The 22,578-nt window shown below is 37.5% G+C and overlaps 1 protein-coding gene across 2 annotated transcripts in view; it reads left to right on the top strand.

Annotated features, from left to right (window-relative positions):
* The window catches only part of SLC30A4 (solute carrier family 30 member 4), a 30,241-nt gene continuing 7,663 nt past the window's right edge, over positions 1-22,578 (top strand). The window contains exons 1-4 of one of the 2 annotated variants that reach the window (XM_068551009.1): positions 1-75; positions 565-1,069; positions 8,926-9,072; positions 21,686-21,839. In XM_068551009.1, the coding sequence (XP_068407110.1) occupies positions 679-1,069; positions 8,926-9,072; positions 21,686-21,839 (692 nt within the window). In that variant the 5' untranslated portion in view covers positions 1-75; positions 565-678. Of the gene's footprint in view, positions 76-262; positions 455-564; positions 1,070-8,925; positions 9,073-21,685; positions 21,840-22,578 lie in introns of those variants that run through there. The other variant, XM_068550999.1, reaches the window with a different exon arrangement.

Below are 22,578 nucleotides of genomic sequence, written 5' to 3'. Positions count from 1 at the left end.
GACTCCAGCTCCATCCGCTCATGCCTCGCAGCCTCGGGAAGTGGAAGGGCCGCGCGGGAGACAGGGGCTTCGCCTGTGAGTGTCCCCCGGGCAGAGGCGCGCCCGCGGGATCCGCATCCAGGAGCGGGACGAGGGGCGCCCCTGTCCCGTCCCTCGCAGGCGCCCCAGCCCAGCGCGCAGGGCCTGCGTGTCCTCGTGCCCACCCCTCCCTCGCGCGCCTCGCCCGCGCCTGCTCCGGCGCACGCGCGCGGCCTCGCGCAGGGCGGGGAGGGGCGGCGGCCGCGGGCTCCCGACACCAAACCTGTCAGACCCGGGGAGCCGGCCTGGAGCTGTGGGCGCCGCAGGCGCGAGGACGGCCCCGCTGCCCCGCAGCCCCGGGCAGAGCTGTGCGTGCCTGCCCCCCGAGCCGGCCGGGGGCGGGGAGATGAGCGGCGGCACCGCGGCGGCGCCCCAGGTAGAGCGCTCCCCCCTTTCGGAGCCCCGGCTCCCCCGCTGCCCCGGGCTTCGGAACTTGTGGGCTTTGTTGGGGTGCCTTTAATTTATACTGAGTTTCGTTTTCTACAGGATGGGGAGGGACGCGCGGCAGTGCCATCGGGAACTGGCACTCGGGTGAAGTAGGAGCCGCCGGCTGTCCGCCTGCACCGAGCCGTTCGGCGCCGCGGCCGCTCAGCCTCTGCCATGGCCGGATCCGGCGTGTGGAAGCGCCTCAAATCTCTGCTGAGGAAGGATGATGCGCCGCTGTTTTTAAATGACACCAGCGCCTTTGACTTCTCGGACGAGGTAGGGGATGAGGGGCTTTCTCGGTTTAACAAACTTCGAGTTGTGGTGGCCGACGATGGTTCTGAAACCCCGGAAAGGCCTGTTAACGGGGCGCACCCGGCCCTCCAGGCCGACGATGATTCCTTGCTGGACCAGGACTTACCTTTGACCAACAGTCAGCTGAGTTTGAAGGTGGACCCCTGTGACAGCTGCAGCAAACAGAGAGAGTTGCTGAAGCAGAGAAAGGTGAAAACCAGATTGACCATTGCTGCCGTTCTTTACTTGCTTTTCATGATTGGAGAACTTGTAGGTGAGTTGTGTTGCCAACTCACTTTCCATTTACCTTGCCTGGAGAGTCTTTGTCAAGCTGTAGTTACACATAACTTGGCGTTTAAACTTTCTTTTTAGGAAGCTTGTTATTTATCAATATACTGATCTGGTGATGTGAAAAGGTCCTCACGGTTCCAAAGTGCAGCTCAACCTAGGTACAACAAACTTCCAAAGATAACTCTGACCTTTTCTTCTAATTCTCCAAACACTGTGTCATCTACTGTAAAGTTAAGGACATTATCTTCATTATATATCATGTAACTTCCTCTTTAAAAAAAAAAATCTGATAAAACACCAGGTTAATTTTTGCAATGTTTAAAATAGTAAATGATTCTAAAATTATTTAGAATCATAAAATTTTACAGTATGAAGGGACCTTACTGAACCACCTTTTTCTTTTTTAAGAGATCGGAGGGCCCAGAGGTTAAATATTAATAAATTATGAGGACACTTAAGTGGGTAATTGAAGAGCTACATGTACAGTCCCATAGTCTTGATTTTTTTCCCTCTACATTTGAATTAAGTGGTCTCTTACTATTTCCTTTTGTATTTATATTCAAGAAATTTGCAAAGCTAAATAATGCTAACTAACCTCACCATTTTTCATTATAAGGAGGCTCTGAAGGCCAGAAGGCTCCCCTGGGTTTTATAGAACTTGGTTTTATTTTTCATTTTTTAATTATTCAAGTAATGCAATCTTATTATAAAATACATGCTCAGTTTAGATATTAATTTCAGAGTCACATTAGTGTAACTGCTAACTTCTTTTAGTGACAGTTGATAAAGTGACATTAAAGCAGGGAGATTATTCTCCTGTGTTCTCTTTTTTTTTTTTTTGGCCACACCACGTGGCTTCTGGGATCCTAGTTCCCCAATCAGTGACTGAACCCGGCCCCTCGGCAGTGAAAATGCAGAGTCCTAACCACTGGACCACCAGGGAATTCCCTCCTGTGTTCTCTTAATGATGAACCATGACAAGAACAAAGGTGGCAGTCCAGATTTAAGATGCTGGCTGGAGGTTATGTGCAGGAAAATTATATACATTTCCTACCTCTTTTCATACCACTTCTCGCCAGTGCTCACTTCAGCCATGCTGGCCTTCTTTCTCCCTATGACTCACAAAGCTCTTTTCCTGCCCATAAGACCTTCAGACTGAGTGGTTTCTCTGCCTCTGGCTTTCAAACTTTTTTGACTTTGCTATAGTAAGAAATACACTTAACATTGTGACCCGTGTAGGCATGCATGCATATGTATGTAGGTATGTACACATACATATACATTTGTATAAATATATGAATAACTAAAACAAAACTTTTACTTCATGTGATGTGTTCTACTGTTTCTTCAATTATGGTCCCAGCCCACTTAATTGATTTCATGGTCTACAAATGGGTCACGGCCTGCAATTTTAAAAGCACTGCTTTGTATGGACTGCCTTTTCCCAAATCTTCTCTTGGCTGCCTTCTTGTCATTCATGTTCATCTCAAAAGATACCTCTTAGAGACCTTTCCAACTGCCTAAAGTCAGCCTCTTTTCTCCCCTGTTCCTTCCCCAACTTTAAAAGCCCTCAGCACCTGAGATTATCTTGTTTGTATATTCACTTGTTTAATATCAGTGTCCACTGAAATATAAGCTGAATTACCAGCACCTAGCACAATGACTAGCACAGAGTAAACACTCAATAAAATTTTGTTTAATTAATTAATAATTGCTGTTAGAGAATTATAAATGTTTAAGCTATGAAGAAATTAAAGACAGAAGTGAAGCTGAGATCAGATAAGGCATGGTCAGCAGATTAAGAGTCAATGACTTGGGGCTTCCCTGGTGGCTCAGTGGTTGGGAATCCGCCTGCCCATGCAGGGAACATGGGTTCAAGCCCCAGTCCGGGAAGATCCCACATGCTGCAGAGCAGCTAAGCCCGTGCGCCACAACTACTGAGCCTGCGCTCTAGAGCCCGTGAACCACAACAACTGAAGCCCATGCGCCTAAAGGCCGTGCGCCTAGAGCCCGTGCTCGCAACGAGAGAAGCCACCGCAATGAGAAGCCCGCACACCACAACTAGAGAAAGCCCGCGTGCAGCAACGAAGACCCAATGCAGCCATAAATAAATAAATAAATAAATTTATTTAAAAAAAGAGTCAATGACTTGCCCAAATTCACAGTTAGAATATTGAGTCATTCAGACTTAGTGATTCTTGAAGTTAATATTTAATATTTGAAGTTAAAATCACATTAATCACAATTTCCCCCTTAAAATTAGAGTTTACACCTATAAAAATTACTAAGATATAATTGTCCTGACTTACCATTATTTAAATCTCTTACTTGGTAAATGATGTTTTGTGAAAGCTACAATAAGTATTTCCTTTCAAATACTAACTTTATTTTCAAATATGAAAATCTTTTGTTAAACACTGTAGAGATGCTAGTACTTAGAATAGACATTAACAATATTATTCAGAATGTTACATAGAATTAAATTGTATACAGTAGAGCATTTATTAAAGTGTGTCAAAAGCACTTAGAAATAAAGCATCTTATGTAGGAAGTATGGAGTAATTTTTAAAATGAAGTATTTTAAAGATCTGAAAGGGGAAACTTGATTTTGAATCTTGGATTTGCTCTGAGACCTTAGGCAAAGTCAATTCTTTCCATTCAGCAAGTACTTTTTGAGTACTTACTATATACAATGGAGAACAAAAGTTATGCTCCCTACTATCTAAAACAATCTAATGTTTGGAGGACATCATATCCTTCCTGTAGTGGAAGACACAGGTATTAAACACACAAGTAAATTTAAAATTCAAATGGTCTTAAGTACTATGAAGAAAAAGAACAAGATACTATAAGACATAGTAACCAGCAGGACATGGTTTATGTATGAGCCACATACAGTTAAACCAAAAAAAGAATATTAGGAGTTATTTGAGCAAAGGGAATGGAGGAAGATTTTTTCGACCAAAGAGAACAGCAAGTTCAAAACTCCTAAAGCCTTCAGTTCTTTACGAGGATCTAAAAAGACCAGATTGGCCAGAATGTAGTAAGAGGGAAAGAGACAGGGGGACCAGACCAGGGAGGTCATGATAGACCATATTAAATGAGTTTAGTCTTTAATTCTAAGTACAATGGGGAGCCAGTGACTGCTTTGGAGTAGAGATTGACATGATGGGATTTATCTTTTTAAAAGATTACTCTGACTCTTATATGGAGAGTGGATTGGAGGGTACAAGAGTGGAAGCAAGTATACTTTTGCAGAGGTCCAGACAAAAAATGATTATGGCTTGAACTAGAGTGGATGGAGAAAAATGTACTGATTGAGAAACATTCTAGAGGTAACAATGGCAAAATGGCTAATGGTTTGAATGTGAGAGTTGATGGGAGAGCAGTATCAGGAATGATTCTGAAATTTCTTACCTAAGCAGCTGAGCGTATGGAAATGTATGTCAGTTATGAACCAGGGAGAAAATACAAAGCAGGATTTAAGCATGGGCTCAAGGGTTGTTTTAGGCATGTTAAGTATCATATGTATGTGAAATAGACAAGTAAAGATGTCTAGTGAGCTGTTATATATAAGTCTGTCATTCAGAAGGGAGGTCAAGGCAGAGAGAGAAACAGTATGTAATGCCATAGCAATAGAAAAAATTATCTAGAGAGCCCCAGTTTTGAGGAACTACAACTTCATAAGTCAGGCAGAAGGCAAATGGGTATCCCAGAACTGAAGAAAAGAGTATTTCAAAATGGAAATAAGTAAGTTAAAGCTGCTGAGAGGCCTGATAAGATGAGAACTAAAATATCCTTTGGATTTAGTAACAGTTATTGATTGCTTTAACAGCTGCATTTTATTGGGAATGAAAAAGCTTAAAGAATGAATGCAAATAGACTTCCAGGTAAAGGTGGCAAATGAACTCATGCATCTAGTTGTACTCTCTTAAACTACAATAAAAGGATTTAAAAAATACACACACACACATATATATACACACACACACGTATATATACATATACATGTAAATATATATCCACATATATATATGGAATATATATATATATATATATATATATATATATATCCACACAGATGGGGAAAACTGGAGAGGAGACTCTAGCAACACAAACTAGAAAGGAATCAGGTAAAGGAGGTAACTGACTTGACCCAAGAAAGCCAACTCCTAAACAAGCAGTGGGGAAAGCCAAGAACCAATCTAGTTTACACTAATGCATCAGAAACACCTAGATAACTTATTAAAACACAAATTGCTGGAACAGAGTTTCTAATTAAGTAGGTCTGGGGTAGGGTAGGGCCTGAGAATTTTCTAACAAGTTCCCAGGAGATGCTGATACTTTTGACCCGAAGGACTACAATTGAGAAGTACACTAGAGAATCCTAAGCAGGCCCAGAATTGGTTGTACCAGGTACCCCTATAAGTGTGGGCAAAGAGGAAGGCTAAAATAAGGAAAGTTCATTAAAACCTATTTAAGAGCCAGTCAGATATAATAGTATAATAATACAATAAGTATCCACAGAGATAAAATAAGATCATGAATCCGTGAAACAAGAATAGGCTACTTTTTAAAAGAAATTCAGAGTAGAAAGAAGAGCTTTTGAATAATACAAACATTTTAAAAAATTTTTAACTCCAAACAAATTAGAAGGTGAATTAAGGTCATCTCTCACAGAATATAGCAAAAAGAGAAGATAATAGGAGAAAAAAAGGCAAGAAAATTAGTATATTAGTTCAAATTCCAAATAACAAGAGTCTGGGGAGTAGAGAAAGCAGAAGGAAAGAAGTTATCAACAACATAGTTTAAGAAATTTCCCGGGGCTTCCCTGGTGGTGCAGTGGTTGAGAATCTGCCTGCCAATGCAGGGGACACGGGTTCGAGCCATGGTCTGGGAAGATCCCACATGCCGCGGAGCAACTAAGCCCATGCGCCACAATTACTGAGCCTGCACGTCTGGAGCCTGTGCTCCGCAACAAGAGAGGCCACGATAGTGAGAGGCCTGCGCACCGCGAAAGAGTGGCCCCCACTCGCCGCAACTAGAGAAAGCCCTCGCACAGAAACGAAGACCCAACACAGCCAAAAATAGAAATAAATAAATAAATATATAAATAAAAGAAATTTCCCCAGGGACTTCCCTGGTGGCACAGTGGTTAAGACTCCACGCTCCCAATGCAGGGGCCCAGGTTTGATCCCTGGTCAGGGAAATAGATCCCACATGCATGCCGCAACTAAGAGTTCGCATGCCACAACTAAGAAGCCCACATGCCGCAACTAAGGAGCCCGCCTGCTGCAACTAAGACCTGGCGCAACCAAATAAATAAATTTTTTTTTTTAAAAAAAGAATCCTTTCTAAAAAAAAAAAAAGAAAAAAATTTCCCCAGAACTGAAGGGTATACAATTCCAGATAGAAAGAGTCAATAGGGCTTCCCTGGTGGTGCAGTGGTTAAGAATCTACCTGCCAATGCCAGGGACACAGGTTCGAGCCCTAGCCTGGGAAGATCCCACATGCCGCAGAGCAACTAAGCCCGGGCGACACAACTGTTGAGCCTGTGCTCTAGAGCCCACAAGCCACAACTACTGAGCCCGTGCGCCACAACAACTGAAGCCCGCACACCTAGAGCCTGTGCTCTGCATCAAGAGAAGCCACCGCAATGAAAAGCCTGTGCACTGCAACGAAGCGTAGCCCCCACTCTCTGCAACTAGAGAAAGCCCGTGCACAGCAACGAAGACCCAACGCAGCCAAAAAATAAATAAAATAAATTTTTTAAAAAAAGAGTCAGTAAAAGCCCAAATTGGATGAAAATAATCCCACACCAGGTACATCATTGTAAAATTTCAGAACACAGGATACACACTTATTATTGCTTCAGGCAGCTGCTGTGTTATTAAACAATTGCCTCTGATTGTTTTTGACAAACACTGACCAGGGTTTGCACCAAGGCCAAGCTCCAAGTCAAGTCAAATAAAAAGAGCCTTGCAAGTATAGTCTCCCAGGGAACCACCAGACAGGTCAAATAATGACAATTTCCTGGCAATGGAGTTTTTAAGGAGCTCTAACGCCATCCTATTCCTTGCAGTGGCTGCCAGACTGAGGTTTTCACTGTGGTTGCTGCTTGTTAGTTTTCAAGGCTACCATAGAACTGAAGAGGGGGAGATTGGGTATAAGGCAAGTTAAAATGCCACAGAGCTAGTGAGCTTCTTACCAAGATTCAGCCTTTTTCCTTGAATAAATGCTACCTGTATCAGTCTTTGTTTAATTTCCATAGTTTTCAGAATGCTGATTTGGACAATTTTTGCCCATGTTCTTACGACTTTTATGGAGGAGATGATTTTCATAGGTCCTTACTCTGCTGTTTTTGCTGGTGATCATCACATGTGGCTCTTTAGGTTAACAAAAATTAAGTAAATTCAATTCCTTAGTTGCACTAGCCGTATTTCAAATTCTCAAAAGCCACCTGTGACTAGTGGCTGCTCCATTGGCCAGCGCAGATAGAACATTTCCATCATCTCAGTTTTATTGCACAGTGTGGCTTTAGGGTATTATCCTTATTTTATAGATGAGTAAACTGAAGCTCAAAAATGGTAAGTAACTTGCTCAGTCTCTGAGATTTCAAAGCCCCATGTTATTAACCGCCAAGCTGAATTTTCTGTCAGTGATTCCAGCTTTTTCACGTAAGGGAATATATAAAAAATGATATTTCTATAGAGCACACTGGAGTAAATGGATGTGACTACAAGATCACCAGCCCCAGCTCTCCTGCTGCTCTTGGCTCTGCATACCCATCCCAGGAATAGGGGAATCAACAGCTCAGCACACTTATGTGTCACAACATCCTGATCATGAAGTTCTGCTATACATTATAACAGTAATTCTCAGTGTGGTTCCAAGACCAGAAGCGTCAACATCACCTGGGAACATGTTAGAAATGTAAACTGTCAGGCCCCATCTAGACCTACTGAATTAGAAGTTCTGGGAGTGGGGTCAAGAAGTCTATAGTTTAACAAAACTTCCAGGTGATTCTGATATACATAAAAGTTTGATTACCCTGTATTATATTATAAAAACTTATTCTATGGTGCTAGGAAAATTGGTTGACCATAATGGTCATAAATACATATATATGTATATATGTACACGTATTATATATATATTATGTATATATATACACACATATATAAAATACATAAATATAAATATACATATACACACATACCCACATATATGAAATATACACATTATTATTATGTATAATAATACATAATACTGGAAAACTAATACAAAAAATTGAATTCTAAATACCATCTTTTATCCCTCTATTAGGAGACATTGCTGTTTATATCTAAGAGAATCAGTTAATTCTTATCTTTTGTTTTGAACTAATGAACATTTTGTGAATTTCTTCAGTTTATGTTCAAACCCGCCCAAATAAGTGAATACCTACCTTTTATTCAGCTTTATTGTAATATTTAGATATGGCAGTTATTAATTTCACTAATTGTAGAATTAGTAGGTTGAGTAAAAGCTGCATTGCTAAAACACAAAACTTCTCTTTGTGTCAGCCCCCATTTAATGGCTCTTAACTTTTTTAAGGTCATTTACTCCTCAGAGAATCTGTTCCTGGAAATGGACATCTTCACCAGAAAAAAATATATGCATAGTTAATGTTTTGCATAAAATTTCAGGATACCTTGACTTAATTGCAATAGGATAAGTATTTAATTAACTTTAGTTAGAAGTTCATGTTTTGTAGGATGCTGCATATTTTTGGTTTGATTGCTTATGTGTATTATTTTAATTAACTTATTCCTTCTTTCCTGTCACCCTTACTCTAAGGCGGATACATTGCAAATAGCCTAGCAATCATGACAGATGCACTTCATATGTTAACTGACCTAAGTGCCATCATACTGACCCTGCTTGCTTTGTGGCTATCTTCAAAATCACCAACCAAAAGATTCACCTTTGGATTTCATCGCTTAGGTAGGTAATCGGGCGTTTCTTTGGTTTATAAAATTTTATAGTAAAACCACAATGAACTATAACCTTTGATTAACTGAAATCTTTCTGGTGATAGTCTGTTTGAACAAAGCAAATGAAAATAGACAAATAAGATTCATTCAGATATATATCTTCCAGGGTACATTCAGTTCAGTCAGCTAAATAGTTTATACATATAAAATTATATGGTAATCAGGGACTTCCCTGGCGATCCAGCAGTTAAGACTCCACACTTCCATTGCAGGAGTCATGGGTTTGATCCCTGGTCAGGGAACTAAGATCTCACATCCCACATGCCGCATAGCGTGGCCAAAAAAAAAAATTACATGGTAATCATTAATCTTCAAATGTTGTTCCCTGTGTCCTGAAGGTGTTAACAGAAAAAAAGTTTACCTTCAGTTTATCGAACCAAGCAAAACTACATGGATTTAATTCATCAATGAGCATTAGCTTTTCTTTCACTTAAGGTATTCCAACCAAAGCGACTTATAGCCCAGGTTTTAGGCACTACTATAATATATATAACATACTGTATGGCTGACCTTCATTGTGGCCATTAACTGTAAATGCTAACAAAGATTCTTTGCTTGACCAAACCTTTGTCAGTCTCCTGAGCTGTCTCCCAAGCCCATCTCTGTACTTCCTGGTAAAATCTAGTTTTAGGAAGAACCTTGCCAAACCAATTTAACAGAACCTCCATTCTCAATATTTGATGGGTTATTCCCAGGTGATGTCTCATCACCCTGGCCTGTTTTCAACAAGGCTTCCCTATACCAATCTTGACAGCTTCCCCCACCTTTATTAAAGTCTTCTTGACCATGTTTTAATAAGTGTCATTGAATTTTTTTTCTTTAACAGTGCACACATATTTATATTTTCCTATTTTGAACAAATATTAATATTTAATTAAGAGAGGTTAAAATCATACATTGTTAGCCACACAACTCTTCTTGCCATGTTAGTGGGTTTTTTAATTTTTACCTATTGTTAAAATACATATAAAACAATTACCTGAATTAGTATATGAAGTGCCATATGACCAATTTTGGGGTTTGCTTAGAACCCAAAACTTGATTTAGGCAGCTTCAGCAAAACCTGTCTTAAAGAACCAGAATTAACATCTTGTAGTTTTATTTTGTGGAGACACTGACACTCTTGGCTAATATTTCAATCAGTTCCTCCCCTTCTTTGTTACTTTTTAGCCCAATCTTAACTCAACATCTAGGTCTCCTATAATTTAGTAGCTGGGTCTTATAGTGTAAAACTTGACATTTTACCTGAATGGCTGTATTCCAAGTAGCTATCCAGGTCATAAGTTTGGGAAATTATCTGGCATCCCCATTTCTTAGCACCCTCAGCTGCTGTACAAGAGCAGTAAAGCCCTGAGTGAGGTCTTTCTGTTATTTGTTAAGCAACTGAATAACACATAATGCATTTGGATGTGTTCCTAAAAAAACTCCCACTTCTAGCTGACACATTATACATCCATTTTGTTTACTGATTGCCTTGGGGTTTTTAAAAAACTTCAAAGTTATTCTTAAACTTTAATTTTTTTGTGTGATTTAAACACCTGCAATTTAAGATCAAAACTCAAACATAGCATCGTGGAATGGGGATTTTTACCCTCTAACACTGTTTGAGAGAGTGCATTCATTTTAGGTTATAGACCCCTTGGAATTCTAATGAAAACAGTGGAATTCTCCCCCAGAAACATGCAATACCAGAACATAGAAAGTTCTACAAATGATAAGTTAAGAACCCATAATCATGAAAATTCTATTAAATATCAGAGAAGTACTTAGTGTTTATCTAGATAGTCATAGATAACGAGCACTATGAAAAGATGAAAGAAAATAGAACTGACTGGTCCTATTGTATTTCTGTACATTTCTATAGAAAGTCAAATTTTTCCCTTTCCTTAAAAGTACTACTTCAAGATGGTGGACTAGAGGTCAGCATTTGAGAGTCCATTGAAATAAAAAGTACCAAATCAACACAGAGAAGCAAATGGTTGAGTCACCAATAAACAAGACATTTCCAGAAATTTCTGGAAGTTGGAAAGTAGATGGGAGTGGGTTGAAGAAAGAAACAAGCCAAGAAGCGGCAGCCTGGAGAACACTAGGGTAGAAACTGGACCAGCCCAACAGAACTCCAAAGAAGACTCAGGGACAGAGATGGCAGAAGTGAGAAGTGCTGAAAACAAGACTAATTGAATGACTGCAAATGAGAGACTGCTCCCACTGGTCCACTGTGTCCCTACCTTCCTCCCACTGCCACCTCCACTCAGGCAGTCCGCATTTTCCCCCATGTAAACACCACAGAGTTCTTCCAGACGGAAATTGAACCAAATGTTTGGAGAAAGCTGAGGCGTTTAGTGTGAATGTTGATGCTCCAAAATAATTCTTTTTCATACTAGAATTCAGGGTTCTGCAGCCTTATAGTTTGGTTCCCCACATACTCACACTAAAGTAATACACTTGTCTTAGTCTTCCCTGCTCTACACCCCTTATTAGTAACCATTTTAAATAGTTATGAATTATCCTTCTAGCATTTCCCTTTTGCAAAGGACAGTTTCCCTATCCTACTACCCTAAATGAATGGACAACCAAGGATCTTTCAGAAAATGGGGAAAACCAGCAGCATGAAAGAAATTAAAAAAAAAAAAAAACTAACAAAAATTTGTCCTACAGGAAAGAGAGGTGACTTAAGAAACAGAAGAAAATGTTTTCAATTATCTTATTAATATACCCAGAATAATAAAACAGTAAAATGTTTTGAAAAAGAAAGATACAGAAAAAGCTCTTTGAAATTGAAACATTACTAAAATTTTTTTAAAGTTGTTTTCAATAAAAGGACTAGAAAATATAATCAAGAAAGTCTCGGACTTCCCTGATGGCACAGTGGTTAAGAATTCACCTGCCAATGCAGGGGACCCGGGTTCGAGACCTGGTCCAGGAAGATCCCACAGTCTGCGGAGCAACTAAGCCCTTGCGCCACAACTACTGAGCCTGCGCTCTAGAGCCCGCAAGCCACAACTACTGAGCCCATGAGCCACAACTACTGAAGCCCGTGCACCTAGAGCCCATGCTCCACAACAAGAGAAGCCACCACAATAAGAAGCCCGCACACCGCAATGAAGAGTAGCCCCTGCTCAATGCAATTAGAGAAAGCCCGCCTGCAGCAACAAAGACCCAACGCAGCCATAAATAAATAAATTTATTTTAAAAAAAAGAAAGTCTCCCAGAAAGACAAATACCATATGATATCACTTATATGTGGAATCTAAAATACGATACAAATCAACATATCTATGAAACAAAAACACACCTACAGATATAGAGAACAGAGTTGTGGTTGCCAAGGGGGAGGAGGGGTAGGGGAGGGACGGAATGGGAGTTTGGGATTAGCAGAGGCAAACTATTATATATAGGATGGATAAACAAGGTCCTACTCTATAGCACAGGGAACTATGTTCAATATCCTGACAAACCATAATGGAAAAGAATATGAAAAAGAACATATATATATATGTATAACTGAGTCACTTTGCTCTACAGAAGAAATTAACACAACATCGTAAATCAACTATACTTCAATAAAGTTTTTTTTAAATAGTTAAAAAAAAAGGTCTCCCAGAATACAGAGCAAAAAAATAAAAACAGGAAGAAAAAGTTTAAAACTATAAAAGAATAATCGGAGGTCCAAAGTTGTATTATTAAGAACCTCAGGAAAAGAGACTTACAAAATAAAAGGGAGTGACTGCTTAAGGGGTACAGGGCTTCTTTTTGGGGGTGATGAACGTGTTCTGGAATTAGATAGTGGTAATTGTTGCACAGCCTGTGCGTATACTAAAAACCACTGAATGTGTCCACTTCAAAATTGTTAAAGTGGTGAATTTTGTTATTTGAATTTTATCTAAAATTTTTTAGGTCATCTAAAAAAATAAAAGGGAGAGAATTGTTAAGATATAGACAGGTATTTTCCAGAGCTAGGGAGGGAATCACATCCTCACATTAGCAGGGCCTTTTGGGATCTTCTTTTTCTTCTTTGTATTACAAACGCTTATAAGGATATATCTAGATAAGACTTATTTCACTTATCCTGCTCTTTGAAGTAATGGAAGAAAAACTTATGATTTGGGGAGGATTAAAAAGACAACAAAGATATGTAGAATTGAATAAAGCTATAAACCAAAGCAGTGGCTGTCCTTGTGTGCTGTAAAATTCCACCACTTCACGAGTAATCTCTCTTAAGTTCTGTAGGGAAAGGTTTGTTTACACTGGACACATTTAGATAGTGTGCCTCTTATGACCTCTACTACCAAGACTTGGGAATTCAGGTCTTAAAGAACACTGCAGAAGGAATCCCCCCTAAGAAACTTCTGGTTTGTTACTGTGTTGTTGAATTTGGTTTGTTTTAATGGCATGGGTGGAAGGACAGGAGTTGGTTTTTTCTTTGTTGATTTATTTTGTAAATATGTAAAACATGTCAACAAAAGTCAAAAATTATTTTTTAAAAGAAAAGATTTACTCAGAGAAGCCTCGCTTTCATTCTGTCCCCTCCAACCCATCCTCCCGCCCCACTCCTAATTAGCAATCATTTTAATTAGTTTCTGGCCTGTCCTTCCAGCATTTCCTTTTGAAAGTATAAGAAAATACATATTTATGTTCATATCCCACTCCCTGCTACCCCTTCTTATGCAAAGCCAGCATACTGGAGGTGTGTGTCTGTGAATGAGAGTCAGATATTAGTAGTACCATACCCTAAATTTTCTTTTTGTTTTCTCATAACACTTTATACATGCCTAATAGCATTTATCACATTTTTATAGATATTTTTATGAAACAATGTCTCCTTCTAGACTGTGAATTAAGTAGGGACAGGAACAGAAAATATTAAACTCCATGGGTCTGGCACTAATAAGTGCTGTATAAGATATCATTAATCAAATAGTTGCATATTCAAGCTGAGTAAATATGGTTATGAAAACTGAAACAGATAATCTGGTATAGCTCATGATCCACAAATCATTTGTGTTTGGGTTAAATTAAACCAATTTCTAAACTGAGAGTAGGAGTATTTTTGAAATTTTGGGACAAAAATATTTGGGACTTGAAAACATTTATCTGTAATTCTGAATCTGTTTATGCTCACAAACTATAAAAATTCATTTGATCTGTAACATAGCTGGGATATATAGTCTGGCTTATAGGTCCTTTGGACCAATTAAGAAACTAGTCAGAAGGGAATTTTTTCTTCCTTATCTCAGTCAGGGGCTGGTCCTATTTGTTTTGGTACTTAACCTCTTTTAGAGTTTTGTGGTTAAACTGTCTTTGGTTCACATCTGAGATCTGCACTTTTACTAGCTGTATGACCTTTGGAAGAATGATTTAATCTAAGTATGGGTTTCTACTGTAAAATACGGATGATAATGCATAAGTTCCTAACATGGTACCTAGCACAGAGTAAATTCTCAGTAAAAGTTAGTACCAGTCTTCTTTTCCTTCCCTCTTCTACCTGCCAGTTTATCATCTTACCCAGACTTTTTATATCTCTCAAAATGCTCCATGCTCCAAAACTACCTGCCTTCCCCCCTCCCCCTAATCAGAATTCTTATTCTCTTAGCAAAACTGTCTCAGCTAGGTAGTAGGAGAAAAGTAAGATGATTCACCCTGATGATTAAATAACAATTTTTAAATATGTGCTTTTTAACTCAGGTCTTTGGTAACATTTGGGACAATATAACAAAATTTATTTTAGCAAAAATCATTCAGTCAAGGTGAGAGAAAGGTAGTTTTAGATTTAAGGGGTAAGCCAAACTCGCTGTCTCAGGAGTCAGGTCCATTCTTCTGGTACTTTCTTTCCTTCATGTGAACTCAGAGATTGTGTAAAATCATTCAAGGTTTTTCTTTTTCTTTTTCTTCTTTCTTTATTATATTACACTGAGCTACAATGGCAGCTCTTTTGTGGGAAGAGAGAGAGCAGGGTAGGAACTATATGTGAGTTATTTTTAAACGCCTAGATTTATTTGACTTTGGGTATGTCTTCTTATTCTGGAAGTTACTAAAACTTAGAACTTCATGAAGCCACACTGTAGGAGAAATCCCACAAATCCTTAGGAAGAATAGCCTATGTCTCAGGGGACATGCTATTCTAAAGAGAACAGCCCAATCCCTTGCTTGCTTTCTACTTTTATCTTTCTCTGTGGATTATGAGTGTAATTGACTTTATTTATATGACTATTCCAGTTCTTGGGCTGAAGAGTCTGCATGGATTAGATAAAAGATAGTGACCATGTGAAAGGACCGTAGTAAGCAGAGTTGTCTGTATTTGAAATAAAAAGCAAGATTTACTTTGGTAATAAAATCATCAGCCTAGGTTAATGATGAAGTGACAGTGCAGGAATCTTTTGTAGCAGCGTGTCATTCTACTGAACAAAGACCTTGGCAGATCTGACTAGATGATGGTTGTCCTGAGGTAGGTATATGGTTATAATGCTAGTTCTACGTAGTTTGTTATTTTTCTCCTGATACTTACTAAAGGAACAGAAAGTATTCAGCTAAAAAATCTCTTCCCCCATACGTGCAGCAAAAAAAACCCCACAACTCTTCTCCCTAGTGATTCATTTTAACAACTTCCTCCCACCCCTGACAAGAGTTATGCCTATTAGTTATATTCACGTCTTAGAGTTATTTCATATCACATGAACATCTATAGGAAAAGAATAGGTACATGCTAGAAATGGGAATTTTTACTGAGGCAGGAGTAAGACATGAGTGAGGTGGTCAACACTGGATAGCCAAAAGTCAACTTGAGCACACTGGGCACCTTGGGTGTGGGCTATAGGGGATGGTATGAAGGCAGGAAACAGGAGGTGATTTAGAGTGGGAGGTGAGAGGATCCAAAGACAAACTTTGCAGTTTAGCTTGGCATTCTGGTGGCAACAGTGGGCCCCTGAAATCCTATATGATGTCTTTATCCTGAATGCATCCTCATCTGTGGATGAGGTGAAATTAAAATACAGTAGTTTGGAGGTCCTAGGCAAATCCAGTACAGCCCACTGATTTCCTTCTTTTCTCCTTCCTATCTGCTTTTAGAAGAATGTAGAAAAGAGAAATAGCAAAAAGGAAGTAGAAGAGAGAATATATCTCCACTTTCCTTCCCTATTCATTTTTATAGACCTCTGAAACCTGAACTTTAGATGTTTACTATGAGGCAATAGAAAGACAAGTGTTATATAATTTAAGGGAAATATACATTATTGGCATCATAGCATTAGCAAAGATAACAGTTATGATAGGCCAGTACATCTAGGCAGCACTCATAAAAAAGCAAATATGCTTGAGTTGAGTGTGGTTTACATAGTTGAAGCAGATTGTTACTCATTCACTGAGTAGGTGCTCAGAAGTTACCTGTTGAATGAATGAGTAATGTTATAGGGTGGGGAAACAGGCAGTAAATATGTACATAAGCACAACATAATCATAAATTGTATTAAATGCTATGAAGAGAAAGAATAAGGTACTATGATGGAGAATAACAGGATGTCAGAGAAGGACTCAATATTCTTCATATGAACCTTGAAAACCTCTAGTTTTGGCCATTTATAGATGTGTTAAAATGTGCAATAAACATTTTTCATATTTTATCCTATCAAAACTTGATAATCATCTGTGTTTTCTCCCATTTAATTTTTGCTCTTACTATTTATTAGCCATTCAAATCAAAACTGTTTATTCTCTGTATGCGAAATTCACGGTATATTTTGGTCTTTATTAGATCATTGACTATAAACATTTGTTTATATTTCAGCTGAATAAAAAGACCCAAGTGATGTTATAACAAAAAACACATATTCATTCATCTTACTCCATCCTCCAATGCTACAGTTCAGCCAGGTGGAGTGATATAATTATTTGTGTGTAGAATAAAATAGCAAAATATGTTAGAACTACTATAATAATAGGTTTCTAGAATTTCCATAAAAATCTATTTCAAGAGTTTTTCATTTATGCTAAATTTCCATTTAGTCAAGTTTGTCTAAAATGAATAGGGTAGTAACTTTCACAGAAATCCAGCGTTTTATTTATGAAAGTTCCTGGGTCTCCTTTAGAAAATGAAAAATCCACCTGTCGTGCACTCCTTTCATCTTGAAAAATTTTACTGTATGTTATGTGACCAGATACCAACCCAGGGCAACAGGGCAAGAATGAGAAGATTGGAGCAAGTCATAATTTGGTTGTTGATTGAAAGCTTCCTTCTCTCTTAAACGTTGTGGGAGAAAAAAAATCCTGCCTATATTTATCTGCATTCCATCATATTTAAAATACTACGAAAAAAAATCAAACACTAATTAGTTCTACTCATGATATTTCACCAAAGTTTAATTTATTCACAGTGAAAGAGCTTTTTGTTCGTTTTATCAGAATGATCATACAACTACTATTAGGAATTTTAGCTATATGGTATTACTGTGCCTTATACTTCTCAATTATAAATCTCAGCCCTAAAAATCTACTTAAAATTTTGGGGTTTTTTTTGCTTTTGCATTTATCAGTATTCTGTTTAGAAGACATTTTGACAGGTCATTAGAATAAAAAAATAACATGAATGTCTTTGCTTTTTACCAGGGAAACTAGATATGAGGCATATTCCTATTAATTGCTGAATAAGGCATATCTTTGATAACAATATCCTAATATGTCATTTTGGGAATTTCTAGGAATCAGTTGAATTCCATTACTCTTAACTATGGGCAGGCATTAGGATCCTTTGTGCTACTCACATGGGTGAAAACTGTGTGGTGGAAAACTGAGTTTTCAGCTGCAGGGGCCTAGGGCCTTCTAAGGGTGGGAATCCTCCTTGTCAAGAACTTTGTTTATGCTTTAGTTTGACTTTCATTTTACTTTGTTTTGAATGTGGTTTTGCCTTATCTGAGAGTTCACAAAAAGATCATTTTCAGTGTTTAGGAAAACTATCACTGGGATGTGGGTGTTGCCAGATTTAGCTTGCTCGCTCCCTCTCTCTCTCTCTCTCTCTCTCTCTCTCAGGATGACAGTATGTCTGAAATATTGCATGGGACATACTTATATGGAAAAAATTAGTTGTTTATCTGTAATGAAGATTGGGCATCCGCTATTTTATCTGGCAGACCTACTAGGGTAACAATATATCTTATCATCCAAACTAGGACAATTTTGAGAGTTAAATGGGACACTTGTAACAATTATGCCAAGATAACAGGCATAAATTGGAACTATCTGGGAAAACTGGAAAGTATGGCCAACCTAATTACAAGGGGTTTTCAAATTTTTAATTATTGATTTTAGATTTTCATAAGCAATCACATCTCTCTGTCATTAACTTGTATAGCTGTCAATCTTTATAAAGTATATTGCTTTATAATTTCATATTAAAAATTTGATTAAGTCACCTTTAAAACTATGGTGTCCTAATTGCTAGCTAGCTTCAAGCTTGACACAGGGTTAGAGTTCTTTTTTTTTTTCAGAAGAGTTTGAGAAGGATTGATATTTTTTACATACCAATATTAAAGAGAATTAAAGTTCTCTTTCTTCACGAGTAAAATGAGGAGCCTACCATTAGTACATGAGATTTCACAGTTCAAAATTTTTTAATTATTTCTTCTTTCTTTATATTATTTATATATGTATATGTTGCCATCAGCAGTTATAACTTAAGACAAGAAATTCCGTGTGTTTTCAGTCTTATATTTGGCTGCTTTTTTTTTTAAATAAATTTATTTATTTATTTATTTATTTTTTTGGCTGCGTTGTGTCTTCGTTGCTGCACACGGGCTTTCTCTATTTGCCGCGAGCAGGGGCTACTCTTTGTTGCGGTGCGCAGGCTTCTCATTGCTGTGGTTTCTCTTTGTTGCGGAGCACAGGCTCTAGGCGCGTGGGCTCAGTAGTTGTGGCACGTGGGATCAGTAGTTGTGGCACGTGGGATCAGTAGTTGTGGTTCACGGGCTCAAGAGCACAGGCTCAATAGTTGTGGAGCATGGACTTAGTTGCTCCGCGGCATGTGGGATCTTCCCCGACCAGGGCTCGAACCCGTGTCTCCTGCATTGGCAGGCAGATTCTTAACCACTGCGCCACCAGGGAAGTCCCTAGTTGGCTTAATTCTTTTCTTTTAACCTATTCTTGTTTTGGGGGATTTAGTAAATAATTATTGTTCATATTTAGCTTAACCTTCTTAATTGTATATATACCCTTTTCTCTTCCCTTGCTCAGCCTAACTTCAGTCTACAGATCCATCCATAAATATATGAGTGCATGCTACATGCCAGCCTTTCTGCTGAGTGCTACCGTAAATGTGATGTGGAATGTAACTTGGTCATATCCTTAGGGGCTTAGAGTCTAGACTTGATATGGTAGTCTCTCCACAGCTTTGTATATTTCAGTTGGGTTTTTTTCTCTATCTTCTTCAAGCCTGTGTCTCCTATGAAGTATGATAATTAGTATGTCAGGAATACATGAATCATGGTTTTGAATAGGAGTTGTATGTTTTTTTTCTTATTCCAGTATCTGTTGATGCACAGAATTTTATTAGGGTTTTGGCTACATTAATGAAATGTCTTTGGGAAAAAACTTTTTACTGCTAGATAGTTTTTCTGTGTTGTAATTTATGAGGTGGAATAAAAATGTATCATAGTCCAATATACTTGAACTGCCTTTAACCTTTGAGCAATGAGTTGACCTAGATAACAATTTTCCAGATTGTTTTAACTTTTAACACTTAAAAGTTTAATATCTGGTTTCTTTAAAGAAAAAAAAATTGTGTATTTTCTTGCTATTATTGTTTTGAGTGTCAACACTAGTTTTATATAATATTTTAAAATGTACATTGCCCTATTTTTATTATTTTGAAAAGATATAAAATTATTTCTACTTCATACTCACATGGTAGAAAACTCACATGGTAGAAAAGCATATATAGTGCAAAGTCATCCCTGTCTCCTAGCCACCCATTTTCCTCATAATCAGTTTTTATTAGTATTTTGTATATTCTTCCAGTTTGCATGTACAGATCATTATTTATATATTCTCTTTCTTCTTTTTGCACAAATGCTAACATACCATATATACTGTTGTATACTTTTCTTTTTTCACATGACACTGTATTTTGAAGATGACTCCTTATCAGAACATAAAGAGCCTAATGTGTTTTTTCCAAGCTGCATAGTATTCCATGTTACAAGGCCCCTACTAATCACTTTTTTTTAACTGTGAAAACAATTAAACATTGCTATTATATACAATGTTTGATAAATAGCTTCATAACAAACCTCATTTTGCACATGTGCAGCTCAATTGGCAAGAGTGTGTATATCATTCCTGGAAAAGGAATTCCTGAGTCAAAGTGCATACATGAATACTTACATGCCTTAAAAAATGGATTTGTTTTTCTTTAGTCTAAAGGTAAATGTGTTTATAGTAAAAACTTAAAACTTCAAGCGTTACCAAAAAGAATAAAGTGAAAAATAAATTCCCCAAGCTCTTAGTCTCACTTCCCAGGTATAACATTTTCTTGTCTATCTTTCTTGTGATTATCAATTTGCCTGATTTTTTTTTCTTTTTTTTAAATATAAATGAACCAACAAGGACCTACTGTATAGCACAGGGAACTATACTCAATATTTTGTAATAACCTGTAAGGGAAGAGAATCTGAAGAAGAATATATATATATATCACTGTACTGTATACCTGAAACTAATATGATATTGTAAATCAACTATACTTCAATTTTTAAAAAATACTTATTTATATATATGACTCTATGGTATCCCATTATATGTATATACCATAATTTATCCATTAAGTTCCTCATTGGTGGGCATTTAAGATGTCTCCAGATCTTTTTTTATACTACAGACAAAGCTACAGTAAAAAACCTTGTAGATATCTTTGCATACATACGGATGTGTTTCTACTGGATAGATTTTTAGAATATAAGGAATATATGCGTTTTAAAATTTTATTAGTTTTACTAACTGCTCTCTAAAAAGATAGTTCTATTTTAGACTTCCACCAGTATATCCTTGCTAACTATGGCTGTTATCAAACTTTTTAATCTTTGCCAATTTAGTAAGGGGCAAAAAGGAATTCTTATTTGAATTTCTTGTATTATGATTGATTTTGATAAATTGGCCATTTCTGTTTATTTTCTGTGTATTACTATTTGTGTCCTTTACCCATTTTTCTTATGGGTTGTTCACTTTTTTATTGATTTGTAAGTATACTCGTCTATGGGGAAATTAGCCTGTGGTCAAGTATGTTACAAATTTTTTTCTCAGTTTTTTCATTTTTTTATCATGTGTATAGTCTGTAAATATACATAATTTGACCCTAAAGAGATGAGGAGAAGGCAGGGAGTTGTGGGAGTGAATTAGTGGAGGATCCAAAGCAAACTACTAATCACTTTTTAAGTAGGAAGAATAATATGACAAAAATAATGTAGTGCTTTTATCTCCTTAGAGGAAAGAAGATATAAATAAGAGACTGTACAGTATTTAGTATATATGAAGTATAATAACCATTCTGCAAATATATTTATTTTTTATATTTTTCCCTCCAGAGGTATTGTCAGCTATGATTAGTGTGCTGTTGGTGTATATACTTATGGGATTCCTCCTATATGAAGCTGTCCAAAGAACTATCCATATGAAATATGAAATAAATGGAGATATAATGCTCATTACCGCAGCTGTTGGAGTTGCAGTTAATATGATGTAAGCTCTATTTTTTAAAAAATTTTAATAGGCTTTATTTTTTAAAGCAGTTTTAGATTCACAGCAAACTTGTGTGGAAAGCACAGAGCTTTCCCATATATACCCTGCCTCCCCACATGCATAGCCTCCCCGGTTATCATATCCCCCACCAGAGTGGTACAGTTGTTACAAACCATGAGCCTACACTGACACATCATTATAGCACAGAGTCCATAGTTCACTTGAAGGTTCTCTCTTGGTGTTAAACTCATTCTATGAGTTTGGACAAATTTATAATGACATGTATCCACCATTATAGTATTATGTACTCTATATTGTTTTCACATTAATATTTGCAAGTACTGTGAACTTAGAGACTATTATGTATGCATTCAGTAGCGTGCAGTGATATTTTAATGTATTTTAAAGTTATGTAGTACATTAATTTTTCTTCTAAATGTTAATAAAACAGTATTGGAATTATAAATTTCTCATGGGTTTGCTCAGGTATACTGAAGTTTGCCTAACAATCAGGAATTTAAGTAGGACAAAGTTTTTTTTACCTTTTATAATATTTTTATTTTAATAAGATTTTTTGTAACTGCCAACTTTTTTCCTAAAAACTACAAAATCTTTAAGTTACATACCTAATCATTTGGACCAGGGGTCAGTAAACATTTTCTGTAAAGGGTCAGATAATAAATATTTTAGGCTTTGAGAGCCATACAGCCTCTTTGGCAGCTACTTAACTTTGCAGCTA

This window comes from Eschrichtius robustus, chromosome 1 (genome assembly GCF_028021215.1).
Source record: "Eschrichtius robustus isolate mEscRob2 chromosome 1, mEscRob2.pri, whole genome shotgun sequence".
Classification (NCBI taxonomy): domain Eukaryota; kingdom Metazoa; phylum Chordata; class Mammalia; order Artiodactyla; family Eschrichtiidae; genus Eschrichtius; species Eschrichtius robustus.
Note: the sequence above shows the minus strand (reverse complement) of the source record. Positions and strands in the feature narration are given on the sequence as shown.